The 16,024-nt window shown below is 38.3% G+C and overlaps 2 protein-coding genes and 1 long non-coding RNA gene across 8 annotated transcripts; 1 reads left to right on the top strand and 2 right to left on the bottom strand.

Annotated features, from left to right (window-relative positions):
• Positions 1 to 3,128: 3,128 nt before the first annotated feature.
• Positions 3,129 to 12,392, top strand: LOC122412498 (NPC intracellular cholesterol transporter 1 homolog 1b-like). Of its 3 annotated transcripts, none has more exons than XR_006261366.1 (24): positions 3,129 to 5,039; positions 5,221 to 5,438; positions 5,754 to 5,884; positions 5,974 to 6,112; positions 6,239 to 6,428; positions 6,696 to 6,794; positions 6,953 to 7,170; positions 7,263 to 7,361; positions 7,469 to 7,671; positions 7,910 to 8,110; positions 8,191 to 8,392; positions 8,491 to 8,607; positions 8,839 to 9,019; positions 9,342 to 9,469; positions 9,551 to 9,805; positions 10,019 to 10,182; positions 10,302 to 10,417; positions 10,513 to 10,655; positions 10,807 to 11,003; positions 11,245 to 11,476; positions 11,553 to 11,666; positions 11,781 to 11,943; positions 12,032 to 12,162; positions 12,265 to 12,392. XR_006261366.1 is itself a non-coding variant. In XM_043422061.1 (24 exons), exons 2-24 carry the CDS (start codon positions 4,829 to 4,831, stop codon positions 12,091 to 12,093), a joined length of 3,783 nt encoding a protein of 1,260 aa, XP_043277996.1. In that variant the 5' UTR covers positions 3,129 to 4,574; position 4,828; the 3' UTR covers positions 12,094 to 12,198. The 3 variants fall into 3 exon arrangements, 2 of the variants coding, with proteins under 2 accessions (XP_043277996.1, XP_043277997.1); XM_043422061.1 differs by lacking the exon at positions 12,265 to 12,392 and having other exon boundaries at positions 3,129 to 4,574; positions 4,828 to 5,039; positions 12,032 to 12,198; XM_043422062.1 differs by lacking the exon at positions 12,265 to 12,392 and having other exon boundaries at positions 3,129 to 4,578; positions 4,828 to 5,039; positions 12,032 to 12,198.
• LOC122412501 (uncharacterized) lies at positions 7,619 to 9,922 on the bottom strand. 4 transcript variants are annotated; one of them, XR_006261369.1, is made up of 4 exons: positions 9,715 to 9,922; positions 8,655 to 9,620; positions 7,856 to 8,066; positions 7,619 to 7,783 (listed from the first exon to the last, which is right to left on the bottom strand). It is a non-coding gene; the product is annotated as an uncharacterized lncRNA (long non-coding RNA). The 4 variants fall into 4 exon arrangements; XR_006261367.1 differs by having other exon boundaries at positions 8,898 to 9,620; XR_006261370.1 differs by having other exon boundaries at positions 9,533 to 9,620.
• On the bottom strand, positions 12,380 to 15,988 carry LOC122412500 (polyubiquitin-A-like). The gene is made up of 2 exons (XM_043422063.1): positions 15,834 to 15,988; positions 12,380 to 14,909 (listed from the first exon to the last, which is right to left on the bottom strand). Exon 2 carries the CDS (start codon positions 14,900 to 14,902, stop codon positions 12,842 to 12,844), a length of 2,061 nt encoding a protein of 686 aa, XP_043277998.1. The 5' UTR covers positions 14,903 to 14,909; positions 15,834 to 15,988; the 3' UTR covers positions 12,380 to 12,841.
• Positions 15,989 to 16,024: the final 36 nt, after the last annotated feature.

Raw genomic sequence — 16,024 nt, 5'->3', positions numbered from 1 at the left:
ACGAAGCGTCGATTCGACGAACGGAATTTTCGGTTTCTCATGATAATTTTAGACGATTCGAACGTAGACGAGCACATCGGGACGCGGCGGAATATTTTCAACCTTTTTTTATCGAGAGTGTTCGAAGGGAGTTTGATTAAAGTGTAGAGCTTTTGCCACTGGACGACAACTTTTGAACTTAACTTTCTCACCGAATCGTGCAATGTCTCGTACAAAAAAATAAGGTACAAGAAACATGCATACGCGCCTATGCATATTAAAAGTGGAGTTATCTTGATAAATAAATATCTCGATGAAAAACATGTTTTTAAAGTAATTGTTAAAGTTTATTTAGGCCCTGGTATATCACGAAGTTCGTAAACCTTGAAAAAAAAAAAACAATGCAAAAAGATTTTGCTTTCGCCCAAAGCCTGGCAATGTGACAAGACAAAATTTACGAATTTCCTGCAACCAGTTAGTTACGCGGCACAGAGAAATATTCACTAGGCTACGAGTATGAGTGACAAGTTGTAACGGTTCGTAAAACCACAAAAAAAAAATAAAATCCAAACTAACGAAAGAGCAATAAAAAGAGAGAGAAAGCGGTGAAGCGAAGGAACGAGAATCTCTTTATTTCGTAGCAATGAAAAGGCTGACAGAGAGAGTCAATCAATCATTTTTACTCGCGAGAAGCTCCTTACGAAATTACGCTATCGATTATTGAAAACTTCAAAAACCGCTCGTTGTATATCAGGCGCGAGCAGTGCAAGTACGTGCGCGCGCACGAGACATAAACGACGATGAATAAGAGAGATTAAAAAAAAAATTGGCAAATGATAAGAATTAAAGAAACCATTCAATATTAAGCAAAAAGTATATGTAAAATTAATACATTGGTTAAGATCTGACAGCGAAAAAAAAAAGAAAAACCAAAAAGAAAAAAAAACAGCATTAAATACAAGTAAAAATAAACATAAATGATAAGATATCTATTTACGAATATATACATATAAATATAAACATTAAATTAAATAAATCTATATATATATATATACATATTTGTGAATAATTATCTTATCGATAAAATATATATATATATGAAAAACAAAAAACAAAATATATATATATTATATAGGCGGGTGACGCACATAAAATATTATACGGAGGACCTTCTGTTGCTGGAAATAATTGTATTATCTAATAATATAAATTTTATTGTATAAATTCTGTCGAGGTGGTGTACGTCCTCCGATCGAGAGAGTGTTTTAAATCATTTATTTTTCTTCTTGTTTTAACTGTTCCTCGCATAACCCTGCCGGGGCGGGAGGGGCGCGGGGCGGGGGGGCGGGGGGGGGGGGGCCCTTTCTCGAAAGCAAAATAATATAGAAGCATCCTGTAATTATAATTCATTCTGGTAAGAAAATGAGGCTTGAATGGCTGGCTGGAAAATATGAATGGAGGAAACAAATAAAAATGATGAAAATGAACGGGAGTGTGGACATTTTTTGTCGAAATTCTCTCTCTCTCTCTTTCTCTCTCACACACACACACACACACACACATACACACACACTTTTATTAAAACACCAATCGTCTTACATCTCAAATGATCGCATTCTATTCCTCCGTTGATAATATCGATGGAACGAAACACCTTCGTACGAATGAGTGAAATAAATGATTTTTAATCACTCATCATATCGCCGGGTCGAGATTTTTTCATAGTTTTTTAAATAATCTTACGCTTTAACGAGCTTTCGTGTAATGCGCTCATCTCATATTTTTACCAGACACACACATGCACACCCACACACACACGCACACACACACACACGCTTAAGGCCGTTTATTATAATTGTTCTTGATATATACATTGAAGTAAGCCCCAGTTTTATATGGTACTTTGAACAAGCCCTTTTCACGATGATCCGATCAATATATTCATCATTCAGAGTTATTCTGGTTTCTGTGTGTGTGTGTGTGTGTGTGGTCGCGGAGTGAAAAAAAAAAAAAAAACATATACGTACGGGAAATAGAAGCAGAAAGCTCTCGCGAGAGTCGACGATTTTCGTATTTATTTTCCAATCGCTCGGTCGCGAGGTCGAAAAGAGATGTTGAGGACACAGATCGCGGCGAGTGAGAAAAAGACCCACCGATTTTGCCAGTGGCTCGCGCGCCGCCCCGGGGGGACGGCCGAGCTATCCAAAAGTCTAGTCAATTTTTCGTCGCCTCTGGAGGAAGAGACGTTTTTAAATCGCTCGAAAAAAGAGAAAAAAAAAACAAACAAACAAATAATAAAAATATATATGATACCGAAAACGAATCGATATATGTAGATGAATAAATATATGCGAGACGGGTTAAACGTGCGCATGCGCGCCGAAGAGAGACGAGATTTTCATTCTACAAACGATATTCAAAACAATTAATAAAGAGACAAACATATTTAAAGTAAACACGCTAATCGATGGTATATTATTGAGATGATAACATCAACAATAACAACAATAACGGACAAATATATGAAACGAAACCCTCTCGATTCGGGGCGTCCCAGAATATATAGTTGGCCTAGTTAACGAGTATCATGTTTTTCGCCCTGGTTGCCAAACGGATTATATACCGAATCGTCGCGTCTATCATTGAAATACAATTGTACTTCGCGATAATGAAAAAAACGACGAAAATCGATCCAACAATGAGCAGCAAGTGCACGCGAGTAAAAGGAATACGTTTTATTGAATATTACGAGCTTTTATCGCTACCGTTGAGACGAAGAAAGACACGAAAAAAAAAAAAAGAAATGAAAGAAAAAAAAGTAACTTGTAATTCGATGATGAACGAGAGGCAGACGACGAGCGACAACGACTCGCCTGTTCAGTCCTGAGATTATGGAGTCTGAACGATTTAGAAAAGAAACAACAAACAAAAAAAAAAGAAAAGAAAAGAAAAATCGCATTTAACGAACGGACGAGAATTGGAGAAATGAGAAAAGAAAAAACAAACGATCAACGATCGAATCGTTATACTTTAGGATTATTATAGATTGGATTAGAGAGGGTAAAACACACACACACACAAACACACACACACACACAAACACATAAACACACAGACACACAGAGATACGATACACACGGACAAGAGTGCGAACTGTGTGCGAAATCAGAAGAAAGATTTAATGGGCAGAGGAGAAAAGAACTCCGATTAATGGAGAAAAAAAAGAAGGAAAAAAAAACAAACAAGCAAACATTGACATCAATCGAACGACCCACTAAATCTTTTTCGAATAAACGATCTTCCTTTCGATTTTTGGCCCAATCCCAATAAAGTGGTGACAAGCCAAAAATATAGTGTATCATATTTATTATTAAATTGATGATGATGATGAAAAATGAAAGAAAAAAAAAAAATAATAATGGAAAGAAATAAGAAAAGAGAGAGACGATGAAAGATACGAAAAGAGATTTGTGAGGGAGCGATTTATTGAAACGAGAACAAGATCAATTTGTCGTTTGCGTTTCTTCACCTTTGTATGTATAGCAAACGAATGGATATATTTATTGCGAGTAAATAGTATAATATTATTGGCGATTACTAATAAATATTATTACTCTGTATAATCATTGTTACATTGTTCCTCGGTTTATCACGCGCACGGTGAAACAAGAAGAAAGGATGATGATGAAAATAAAAAAAAAAAAATGAAGAGGAGGAAGAAGAGAATTTATTTAAAAAATTACAAACGAACAAACAAACAAACAAATATGATACAAAGATGCGAGAGAGAAAATGAAAAATAACAAAAGATAACGAAACGAAAAAAAAAAAAATTAAAATTAAAAAAAGAAAAATAATAAAAACGGTAAATAAGTAAAACGATTTACGAAAGATCCATTTGTACAATCATTGCGTCATTAAAATATGATTATTCATTATGGAAATATTGACGGTTTTGCTTCTCTCTTTCCTTCCCAATCTCTCATCCCAATTGAAAATCTGAAAGAGTAATAAAAACGATCGATGAATTTATTTATTTTGATTATTTCTGTTTCATTCCCAATCACGTTTCGTGCTCGCAAAGTATTGGAAAATTCGTCGTTCATGGAACGGTGAATCGGCGACTCGGGCGAGAAAAATCGATTCTATGCAAAGGATTAAGTTGCACGTGCCGACACTCGATGCTCATTCGAAGCGAAGAAATAAAGAGAATCGAAAAGGAACACCCGGGCCCCGAAATTGTTGATCGCCGACCGATTAACCAGATTCATGAAACTCATTTTGGAGTTTTTTTTTTAATATTCTTCATTCTTAGTCATTCTCAGTTATCGCTCAAAGGTTTCGAATCGTTCGAACTTCTCTCACACCTGCGAGATAAATGCTGTCAATAAGACGATAAGAGATAATTTTCGTTTTCTATAATCACGCACTTCGAATTGTCCGCTAGACCGGCGAATCGCAGGTACTCGTGATTCAAAACTCGCTCCTCCAACGTCGCGACGAGTGTTGAGTTAAACTATGAAATAATCATCTGCGAAGTTAGGTGATCGAAAAACTACGGATTTTTATTTCGCAGTGCAAAGTCCATTGAGAAGGCAAGTAAGTTTAATAAAGCGATTTTTACGCAACGAAATTCCAACGGCGTGATCTTTGATCGACCTTTTTTCTCATCTGATTTGAAATCGCGACCGAAAGACCGATTGTTCAGGAGGATCTTGCCTCCTGAACAAAATTATCGTGCTAAAGAGCTTCACTTGGGATTTTATAAAAGTGAAAAAAATTGAAGAAATTCTGACTCCCGAAAGAAATAAATGCCGAGCAGCTCTTACGATTTTTCTCAATCCCCAGAATGAAGAACCTCGCGATCACTCTCGTCGCTTTTATTTCTTGCGTTTCGTCGGCGGCTCGGGGAAAATCAAATTGCGTGTGGTACGGTGAATGCGGCAATGCGAGAGGCTTCAAACAACCCTGTCCAGCCAACCACACAGCCCTTCAACTCGACCATGAAGAAGCGGAAAAAATACTTTTGAAAAGATGCCCACATTTGTTTAATGGCTCAGGTGAGATTTGGCGTTGAAAACAGCAAGAGAAAACTGGTCCCGCGCAAATTTACGTTCGAATCCACTCAGTAGATGCAGCTGTCAAAAACCTCTGAATTTCCAATCGAACTAAGCAACGAAATCTTATGAATTCGATTCGTTGATACAAAACTTGTTTCCTTTGGCACAACTTTTCATTTAGAACCTCCAAAAACCTGCTGCGATCCGAATCAGATAATGACGATGGACAAGAGTCTCCAAATGGCCGAGGCAATATTCGGCAGGTGCGAGAGTTGTGCGAAAAATTTATTTCGATCCATCTGCGATTTTACTTGTGCCTCTGATCAGGCCAGATTCATGAAGGCTACGAATTGGGCCACCGAACCGAGCACCGGAAAAGAATACATAACGAGCGTGCAGGTAAGATGCTCGAGGCTGCATCGAGCCACGAATTTTCTGGGTCCGAAAACTGAAAAACTTGTCGTTGCTTTTGTTGGTGTAACCCGCGAAACTTGTTGATTCAGCAACAATTTCGTTGGGGTGAAATACTATTTTTTGCAGCTTTCAATTAATTCTGAAATTTGAGTAGTTCAAAAACTTGATTTTGGTGATGATTGATCGAACGAACATTTTGTTGAATCTACGAATTTCCTTGCTCAATATTCGCAGTGGAATGATCTGGTGCCCAATTTAGTGATTTTATACTTTCCTCCTTATTTTTGGACGTGCGATTAGATTTATATATCGCAAGAATACACGCACGCGACTCGAGAATCTTGCAGTCGAGTGATCAATCCAATGACCGGAACCTCCGCCCTCGACATTGCCTGCGGAGGCAACACCGGAAATAAGTGTACCGCGGAACGGTAATTATGGTTTTTAACAATTCGATCATCTTATTTCGATCGAGGTTCGTTCAAAGCGTGAACAAACTGTCATTTCGATCGTTCTACAGATGGTTCAACTTCATGGGAAACTCGACCATCAATGTGATGGCACCGTTCGATTTAGTGTATTGTTACCACGGCGAGGATGCTTTAGCGCCAGGTCCACCGTTGAATCCGCCAACGAAGCTGTGTAGCGAAGCCTACGATGTGAGTTTTCATCCGTTGATTTCGATCCCGAATTTATCGCTTTTTATCTCCTGCATTTGTCCTTCTTCCAAATTATGATCACCGTGCAATCGCTTTGCGCGTATTGAATGCACGAAAACTCGACAGAACTCTTCGTCGGCGTGTAGTTGCGTCGATTGTCCGGGTTCGTGCTCGTCTAATGATCAATGGGAAATAAGCACGCCGAGCTTCGAATTCTGGGGAATCAGTGGCTACGGACTCATCGTCGGAGCTGTCGTCGTTTTCATCAGCTCCTGCTGGAGCATCGTTCTCATTTATTTACGAAAACGTACAGCACGTGAGTCGGATCACTCTCGATTCAGGAGTGCACTGAGCAAAGACATTTTTTAACTCGACCAATTTAGTTGGATGAAGAAACCGTGCCGAACAAACTCGAATTTGGTGACTCGAAATTCGGTTCATCCAAACACTACGTGCAGGCTCACCGCTTGTGATCCAAACGAATATTTTGTTGAATCAAAAAACTTATTTTCTCGGTGTACGGAATAAAAACAGAACACAAAGTTTCTCATTTTCAATAAAATAATGAGAAAAACCATTTTAGGAATCGACAGACCGATCGTGACGATTCGACCGGTCGATCAAAGGCCTACGAGAAATCTTAATACCGTCACCGAAAGGATTTTCGTAGCTTGGGGACGCGGTAATTAGAAATTTTGCAGTTAGAGGTCAAAGCACCTGGAAAATTGGCATGGAATCAGGAAATTTAGTTTCTGTAATAAAGTTCCTACTGGGGAATTTCTTCGTATGATGAGAACGACGAGGCACTTTCGAACATGAATTTTGAATGTTTTTTTGCAGCTTTTGCACAAAGTCCTGCAGTAGTTTTACTGTCAACGGCCTTCATCGTCATAGCTTTGAGTATTGGAATCAAGTTTCTCATCGTGACAGTTAATCCGATCGAAATATGGGCTTCGCCGACCAGTCAATCGAGAATCGACAAGGATTATTTCGACAAACATTTTCAGCCGTTTTACAGAACGGAACAAATTTATCTGAAATCTGTTGGCCTCGAAAAAGTGAGTTCGTTGTTTGGGCTCGTTTTTTATCGTGTCGTGATTGCCGAAAATTCAGAGACCAAGGCTCTTCTTCGATGCTTTTTCCATTGCAGATAACTCACGAGACGAGCATCGGGACTCTCGTCTTCGGACCGGTATTTCAAAAGGAATTTTTGCTCGCAGTTTACCATCTCCAGGATAAAATAATGCAGGTAAAAACCTGGAGAGCTGGACCTCGAGCTTTTCGTCACAATTTTTTTAACCGACATCCAAATTAAATTGCTTCCTTGTGAGGTTTAATGAGAATTTGGTAATCCAGCTGGGCCAAGACACCGATGAAGGCCTCGAGAAAATTTGTTACGCTCCAGTGCAGAATGAATTCACCGGACCTGTGACCCTCCCACTCTGCACGGTTCAAAGTGTTTGGGGATACTTCCAAAACGACTTGGATTTGTTCAACAGTACCACAAACGACAACGGTTACGAAGAAAATTATTTGGACCAGTTGTATCTCTGCATCCAGTCAGTAAATTTCGTCTCGCATCAATTCACATTTTCTTTTGATCAAAAATGTTTCCTCCTTGAGCCAAAATATTTTGCAATTTTTTTTGCATCTTCCCCTCTGCAAATCGTCCTGAAATTTTCAATCACAGTGATTTAGATTTCCATAATTTTGCACAGAATTTCAAATAATTATTGTTTTTACGATTCTTTTGAGATTCGCAGTCCCCATTTGTTTTGAAACATTGTTTCTTTCCAGGAATTCTTACAATCCGGAGTGTCTGTCCACGTACAATGGTCCTGTTATTCCGGACATCACGTTCGGAGGGTACTTGCAACCGGACCAGATAACCGTGGAAGTTTCTGACTACATCAACGCCACAGGTTTGGTGCTCTCCTTCATGGTCAGAAATTCACTAAACGAGACAGAAATCGAACCAATGTTAAAGTGGGAACAAAAGTACGGAGGAGTACGAAGTTAAGCAAAATTGGAATTGTCATTTCAAATTTTAAGACATTTTTATTCTCAACGTTTTTCAGGTATTTAGATTTTCTTAAAAACTGGACAGAAAACGAGAAACCAGAGTACATGGAAATAGCGTACAGTGCTGAAAGGTCGATCGAGGATGAGCTGAAAAGGACTTCTATTGCAGAGTCGAGAACCATGGTCATCAGCTACCTCGTGATGTTTGTTTACATCGCTTGTGCTTTGGGAAAATTCAAAAGATCTGTCACATGTTTCGTAAGTTTTAAAATTCACTACGAAAATAATGAAAATTCAAAGGATCATCGAGTTGTAGGAAATCGAGAGGAAAATAGTCATCAACGATTATTTCGCAGGTCACAACCAGGTTTTTTCTTAGTATCGGTGGAATTGTCATGGTTCTCGCTTCTGTTTCTGCGTCCCTAGGAATTTTCGGGTACATCGGTGTCCCCACCACTTTGCTCACGATTGAGGTTAGTTTTTTGTTCACATAAAGATTTCAATGAGCTAATCAAATAACCTCAAAAGCAAAAAATTTGAGGATCTTCGTAGTGAATCGAATTTTTTCGATGAATTTAACACGTTTTTCCAAGCGCACGATTTCAATGAAAGCACACGAAAGGTCGATGAAAGGGGACAAAAATCTTTCGATTTAACAGAACTATTATATCGAAAAAAAATTCTTGTTTATTTTCTCGTTTTAGGTTATACCGTTCCTCGTCCTGGCAGTGGGTGTTGACAATATATTTATTTTGGTACAAACCCACGATAGGTATCCACGTAAATCGAGCGAAACCGTGGTCGATCACATGGGACTTATTTTGGGAATGGTTGGTCCGTCAATGCTGCTTACGAGCATCTCCGAATGTTTGTGCTTCGCGATCGGTAAATTTTTATAAAATCAGTCGAGTTATTATTAGTTTAGTCGATTCCTTGAGAAATTCAATTTTTTGACAAGTCTAATGTTCTCGGAAACTCAACTTATTTCTCACCAAAAACATCAATCGAGAAATTCAAGAATTTATACTATACAAACATTCTTCATGTCACAGAAAAAGAAAACGATCGAAAAATTCATGAATTCGCCTGAAAAGTATTAAAATGTAAATATGGAAGCAAAAAATGACACAATAAGCTACGATGCGTTGCATTTCAGCAGGGTTAACGATCGAGGAGCCTGGATTTATTTATCATTTCTTATTTCTAGGAACACTGTCAAAGATGCCTGCTGTAAATACTTTTGCAATGTACGCATCTGTCTCGATACTGATTAATTTTCTACTTCAAATAACCGCGTTTGTTAGTCTCTTGGCTCTTGACACACGTAGATACGAGGTAAATATTGAATGGGTCCACTCTACGACACTTTGTCACACGATCAAACAGACACTCAATTACATTGTCGATCTATAACAGGGCGGCCGCTTCGACATGCTTTGTTGCGTCGGCTTGGATTCCCAATCAATCATAAATACCGATAAAGGATCTGTGCAGAAATTCTTTGAGGATTATTACACACCTTTTCTCATGAAGAAACGGGTCAGAATCGTTATTTTAACGATTTTCGTTGCTGTACTCACGATTCATATCGTCGTCGCTCCTCAAATCGAAATTGGCCTCGAACAAAAACTCTCAATGCCTGAAGATTCCTACGTGCTCAAATATTTTCAGGTTCAACACATTTTATCCTACTTTTTACGAAAACATTCTGTTTTATTCCATTCGCGTTGACATGAACTTGAACAGATCGAGAGTTGTAACCGAAGAAGAAAAATATTAGTTTTCACGGTTGCGTTTACGGACGTTTGAGGTTAGGTGTTCGTCCAGTAATATTTGTCAACAATATTCCTATTATTGAATATCCTTTTTGTGTTTTTCACTCAGTATATGGACGATTTGTTGTCCATGGGGCCGCCAGTTTATTTCGTGGTGACCAGCGGATTGAATTACAGTCTCACGAGCGTTCAAAATGCAATTTGTGGCGGACCACAATGCAACAGTAATTCCTTGTACTCCCAACTGTTCAGCGCAGCCAATCAATCCTTGCAGTGAGTCAAATAAAAACTCTCGATTCTCAAAATTATCCCGAACTTAAACAATCCCAAATGTAAAAAACAAAATTTCGCAAACTCAATACAAAATCGATTGAATTTCAATCCGTATTTAGATCTTATCTCGCGAAACCGGGATCTTCGTGGCTTGACGATTATTTCGATTGGACGTCGGTCCAATCTTGTTGCAAATATTTTCCCAATAATGGATCGTTCTGTCCCCACGATAGCGGTAAGATAAATTTTCATTTCTTATATTTCCTCATTTATTTCATTAAATTAGTCGAAAATCAGTACGAGGATTCAAGCTTCGATTACACTTTTTAGCTGGCTGTCTATCTTGTCAAATCGACAAAGCTAACATGTCATCGAGACCAACAACTGAAAGTTTTCGAAAATATATCAGTTATTTCGTAAGTGATATTCCGGACGCTTACTGTGCCAAGGGTGGAAGAGCAGCTTATTACGATGTGAGTGTGTTGTTGATTGAATTAGTGTAATTAGTAAATTTTAACAGAAGAATAACAAATCAAATGTTTCAATTTTTTCGAAAAATTTGAAAATATCCACGAAGCTTGTTTGAGTTCTGATGTGTCAATTATTTTTTATCACGAATAAAAGGCATTGACGTATTTCTATGACGAGTATGGAAGGATCGATGTTGGTGACACGTATTTCATGAGTTATCACAGTCCTTTGAAAAAATCCAGTGACTGGTACAAGGCTCTTGAAGCTGCGAGATTCGTTGCAAAAAATATAACTAACACGATTAACGAGGCCAATTTATCGGATGAGAAAATTCGCGTTTTTCCATACAGGTAATATGATTAATGAAAAAAAAAAACAGTCCCAGACGTTCGTTTGAATTTCTACATAAATGGCGATCCAACTGAAAGTTCGACGTTTCCAATTCCTAACAAATCTGGTTTTTTTTTTCATTATTCAAAAATTCTTCTTGCATTACTGAAAATTTGGTGTTATTATTTGTTGGAAATATTGTGAATTTCGAAGTTGTCAATGTGACTTAAAAAAATTGATTAACGTTCCATTATTTTTCAGTGTATTTTACGTGTTCTACGAGCAATATTTGACGATTTGGTACGAGACTCTGGAATCTCTTGGCTTATCACTGTTCGTGATATTCGTCGTTACATATTTACTTACTGGAAGATCATTATTCTCAGCTTTCATAGTATTGTTAACCGTCACAATGATCATTATAAATCTCGCAGGATTTATGCATTGGTGCAACGTCTCCTTGAATGCAGTTTCTCTAGTAAATTTGGTCATGGTTGGTAGAAAAGTTTTTTTACAATCTTGACAAAAATCTGATTTTCCTTCCGCATGATACCGATCGAATTTTTCAGGGCGTTGGTATTTCCGTTGAGTTTTGCAGTCACGTTGTTCATCATTATTTGTATTCCGATGCGGAAACGAGAGTCGGGAAAATTGCAGCGACACTCAACACAATTGGAAGTTCGGTAAGTGGGACAAAAATGTACTTTCAGTAAGAAACTTTTTTTCAATGAAATAAGACTTTTTTTAATGATACAATTGAGGGAATTATTGATTAAAAAATTTAAATCGACCAACAGGTCTTTGCTGGAATAACCTTGACGAAATTGGTGGGAATAATCGTTTTGGCTTTTGCCAAGACTCAAATTTTTCAAGTTTTTTATTTCCGGATGTATCTTGGAATTCTGTTGATGGGTGCGACACATGGTTTGATTTTTCTGCCTGCACTCTTGAGTTTTATAGGTAAAAATTGAAAAATTGAGAAAATCAATGAAACCGACCGTCCGACTTTGTGAAGTCGAAATTGAATATGTTCTGTTTTTTTTTTCAGGTCCTTTGGACAATGCGAATCGAGGATTAGAAAATGGATATTCATCAACTTTTTGTAAATAGATCGAATTGTAGAAATTAAATCAACTTTTAATGTACGAACTGTGAAGAAATTTTACTAGAGCTCAGACGGTGAGGAAAAACAATAAAAATTCTTTTTTTCAGTCACTCTGAAAATCAATATTAAAAATATTAAAGTAATAAACAGTTTTCCTTTTAATGACGACGGAATAGGAACAACCAATGAATTCAATTTTCGTATACTAGCGAATGGACCCTAAAAAAGAATTTATTTTCGACGTAGTTGAACTTCGAGGGACAAGGTTTAGGCGAACGAAATAAAAAAGACTTTTAAATTCGAACTGTTTTTTTTGTCTTTAATTCAACTTTGGTTTACAATACCACGTCGTTCATCTTTTTTAAGCCACATGAATAATTAGTTGAAAATTCGCAAACAAAGTTTGGCCTCAATTTAGAAGCGAGAATCGAATGGAAATAAAGAAAAAAGAGAAGTCGAAAAAAAGGACGAAGATCTAATTTTAGCGATACTATCATTTTTCTACGCGTTTATTTCGTCGAACGCGGGACTAAACGAAGAGTTTTCTCATTGATGTTTATTTTCTTCTGCTTTCAGTTGTCTTATAGACTCCATTTATTTGTTCTACTAATGAGAGAAAACTCTTGGATGTTTTGGAATTATATTTTCTGTTACTCTTTTTCCTTTTGATTTTTACGTGGTTCTTTCAAGTCTGTAATGTTTGAATGTTGCTTGTTTTTGAATTTTTTCTTATTTTAACGTGAATTAGACATTCTAAAGATCACCACCTCGAAGACGAAGGACGAGATGGAGTGTGGATTCTTTTTGGATATTATAGTCGGACAAAGTTCTACCATCTTCTAATTGTTTACCGGCGAAGATCAAACGTTGCTGGTCTGGGGGAATACCTTCTTTATCCTGGATTTTAGCTTTGACATTTTCTATGGTGTCGGAAGCCTCGACCTCGAGGGTGATGGTTTTTCCGGTTAAAGTTTTGACGAAGATCTGCATTCCTCCTCGAAGACGAAGAACCAAGTGAAGAGTTGATTCCTTTTGGATGTTGTAGTCGGAAAGAGTTCTTCCATCTTCCAGTTGTTTTCCGGCGAAAATCAAACGCTGTTGATCTGGGGGAATTCCTTCCTTGTCCTGGATTTTGGCCTTGACGTTTTCGATAGTATCAGAGGCTTCGACCTCGAGGGTGATGGTTTTTCCGGTCAAAGTTTTGACGAAGATTTGCATTCCTCCTCGAAGACGAAGAACCAAGTGAAGAGTCGATTCCTTTTGGATGTTGTAGTCCGAAAGAGTTCTTCCATCTTCCAGTTGTTTTCCGGCAAAGATCAAACGCTGTTGGTCTGGGGGGATTCCTTCTTTGTCCTGAATTTTGGCCTTGACGTTTTCGATGGTGTCCGAAGCTTCGACTTCTAATGTTATGGTTTTCCCTGTTAAAGTTTTAACAAAAATTTGCATCCCTCCGCGGAGACGTAGGACGAGATGGAGTGTGGATTCTTTTTGGATGTTGTAGTCCGACAGTGTTCTGCCATCTTCTAATTGCTTTCCGGCGAAAATTAAACGTTGCTGGTCTGGGGGGATTCCCTCTTTGTCTTGAATCTTTGCCTTGACGTTTTCTATGGTGTCGGAGGCCTCAACTTCGAGAGTGATCGTTTTCCCGGTCAAAGTCTTGACAAAAATTTGCATTCCTCCGCGAAGACGAAGAACAAGGTGGAGTGTGGATTCTTTTTGAATGTTGTAATCAGACAAAGTTCTGCCATCCTCCAACTGTTTTCCGGCGAAGATCAAACGCTGCTGGTCTGGGGGGATACCTTCTTTGTCCTGGATCTTAGCTTTGACGTTTTCAATGGTGTCGGAGGCCTCGACTTCAAGGGTGATGGTTTTTCCCGTCAAAGTTTTGACAAAGATTTGCATTCCTCCTCGAAGACGAAGAACCAAGTGAAGAGTCGATTCCTTTTGGATGTTGTAGTCGGAAAGGGTTCTTCCGTCTTCCAGTTGTTTACCAGCGAAGATCAAACGCTGCTGGTCTGGGGGGATACCTTCTTTGTCCTGGATCTTAGCCTTGACATTTTCAATGGTGTCGGAGGCCTCGACTTCAAGGGTGATGGTTTTTCCCGTTAAAGTTTTGACAAAGATTTGCATTCCTCCTCGAAGACGAAGGACCAAGTGAAGAGTTGATTCTTTCTGGATGTTGTAATCAGAGAGAGTTCTTCCATCTTCCAGCTGTTTTCCAGCAAAGATCAAACGCTGCTGGTCTGGGGGAATTCCTTCTTTATCCTGAATTTTTGCTTTGACATTTTCAATAGTGTCAGAGGCCTCAACCTCGAGGGTGATGGTTTTTCCGGTCAAAGTTTTGACAAAGATTTGCATTCCTCCTCGAAGACGAAGAACCAAGTGAAGAGTTGATTCTTTCTGGATGTTGTAGTCGGAAAGAGTTCTTCCGTCTTCCAGCTGTTTACCAGCGAAGATCAAACGCTGCTGGTCTGGGGGGATACCTTCTTTGTCCTGGATCTTAGCCTTGACATTTTCAATGGTATCAGAGGCCTCGACTTCAAGGGTGATGGTCTTTCCCGTCAAAGTTTTGACAAAGATTTGCATTCCTCCTCGAAGACGAAGAACCAAGTGAAGAGTCGATTCTTTCTGGATGTTGTAGTCGGAAAGGGTCCTTCCATCTTCCAGTTGTTTTCCAGCGAAGATCAAACGCTGTTGGTCTGGGGGAATTCCTTCTTTGTCCTGGATTTTGGCTTTCACATTTTCGATGGTATCGGAAGCCTCGACCTCAAGGGTGATGGTTTTTCCGGTAAGGGTCTTCACGAAAATCTGCATGGTGGATCTAGAATTGTTTTTTTTTTTCATTTAATTTTTTTTTTTTTATACAATGAAACATCAGTATCATAAATTTTATTGGAAAATCTAACGTAATCAATTTTCAAACTCCAGTATAGATTTTTATTTCATGAAGTTAAAAAAAAAAAAAAATATTTCGTGCACATTGCATGAACTGTATAACAAATTATCGAATTGAGTGTGTTTACGGCGATATTGAAAACTTGGTTTCCAATTCACTCACATTAATTTGATAACAGACTTTCAATTGCGATTTTATCAGTCACTAAATTTTTTACGAGGTAGCAGTAAAATGGGTGTGAACGGGAAAATTCCAAAATGGAGTCCAGTAAGAACACCACGAAACGTTTATTCGATTACCCACAAGATGCCAAAAAAAATACGAAAAGAAGCTCGAGATTAATAGATAATTCGAATAAAATCGCTCCGGAACATCAGTTATCGAAATAAGTATGCAAAGTTAGAAATAATGAACACGTATGAAATAAATTTCTTTCGAAATAATCAATATGGGTCACAAAGGATAAAGCCAGAAGGAACATTCGAGAAAATGGCGACGAACTCACAAGCTGAAAGAACAAAGAATGGCCTCGTCCTTGTACTACGATTGGAATATAACTTATCTTGAAAATATTTTCTAAACGATTGAAACGGAATCAATGTAAGGAAAATCGAAAAATCAAGTGTGAAAAGATGTACTTGTCGATTTAATCAAACGAAAATTGATGTCGACCGGACAGCTCGAAATTTTATTGATCGACGGGCGGGTTGTAACGAATCCGAGATGACGTAGCGCAAAATGGACAAGAACAAAGACGATCGCATGAACAGAAACAAATTCGATACGTCATTCTAAAAACGGTAATTCGGCAATAATTAATCGTAACAAATTTAATTCGATGAAACTTACCTTAGTATTTAATCGATCAACAGTTCGGTAGCAACAAAAATGCAACTTTTCGAACGAAACAAGACGAAGCTTTCTCTAACGTCCTATGTTCAACGGAGGGAACAGGGAAACTGTCATGAGGGCGAGGACATCGGGGGCAAAACGATGAAAATTCTCTTCCTCCAGTGCGCACGCGCATTACCGAGGGCTTA

This window comes from Venturia canescens, chromosome 6 (assembly GCF_019457755.1).
Source record: "Venturia canescens isolate UGA chromosome 6, ASM1945775v1, whole genome shotgun sequence".
Classification (NCBI taxonomy): Eukaryota; Metazoa; Arthropoda; class Insecta; order Hymenoptera; family Ichneumonidae; genus Venturia; species Venturia canescens.
This window is presented reverse-complemented; position numbering and strand designations above follow the sequence as displayed.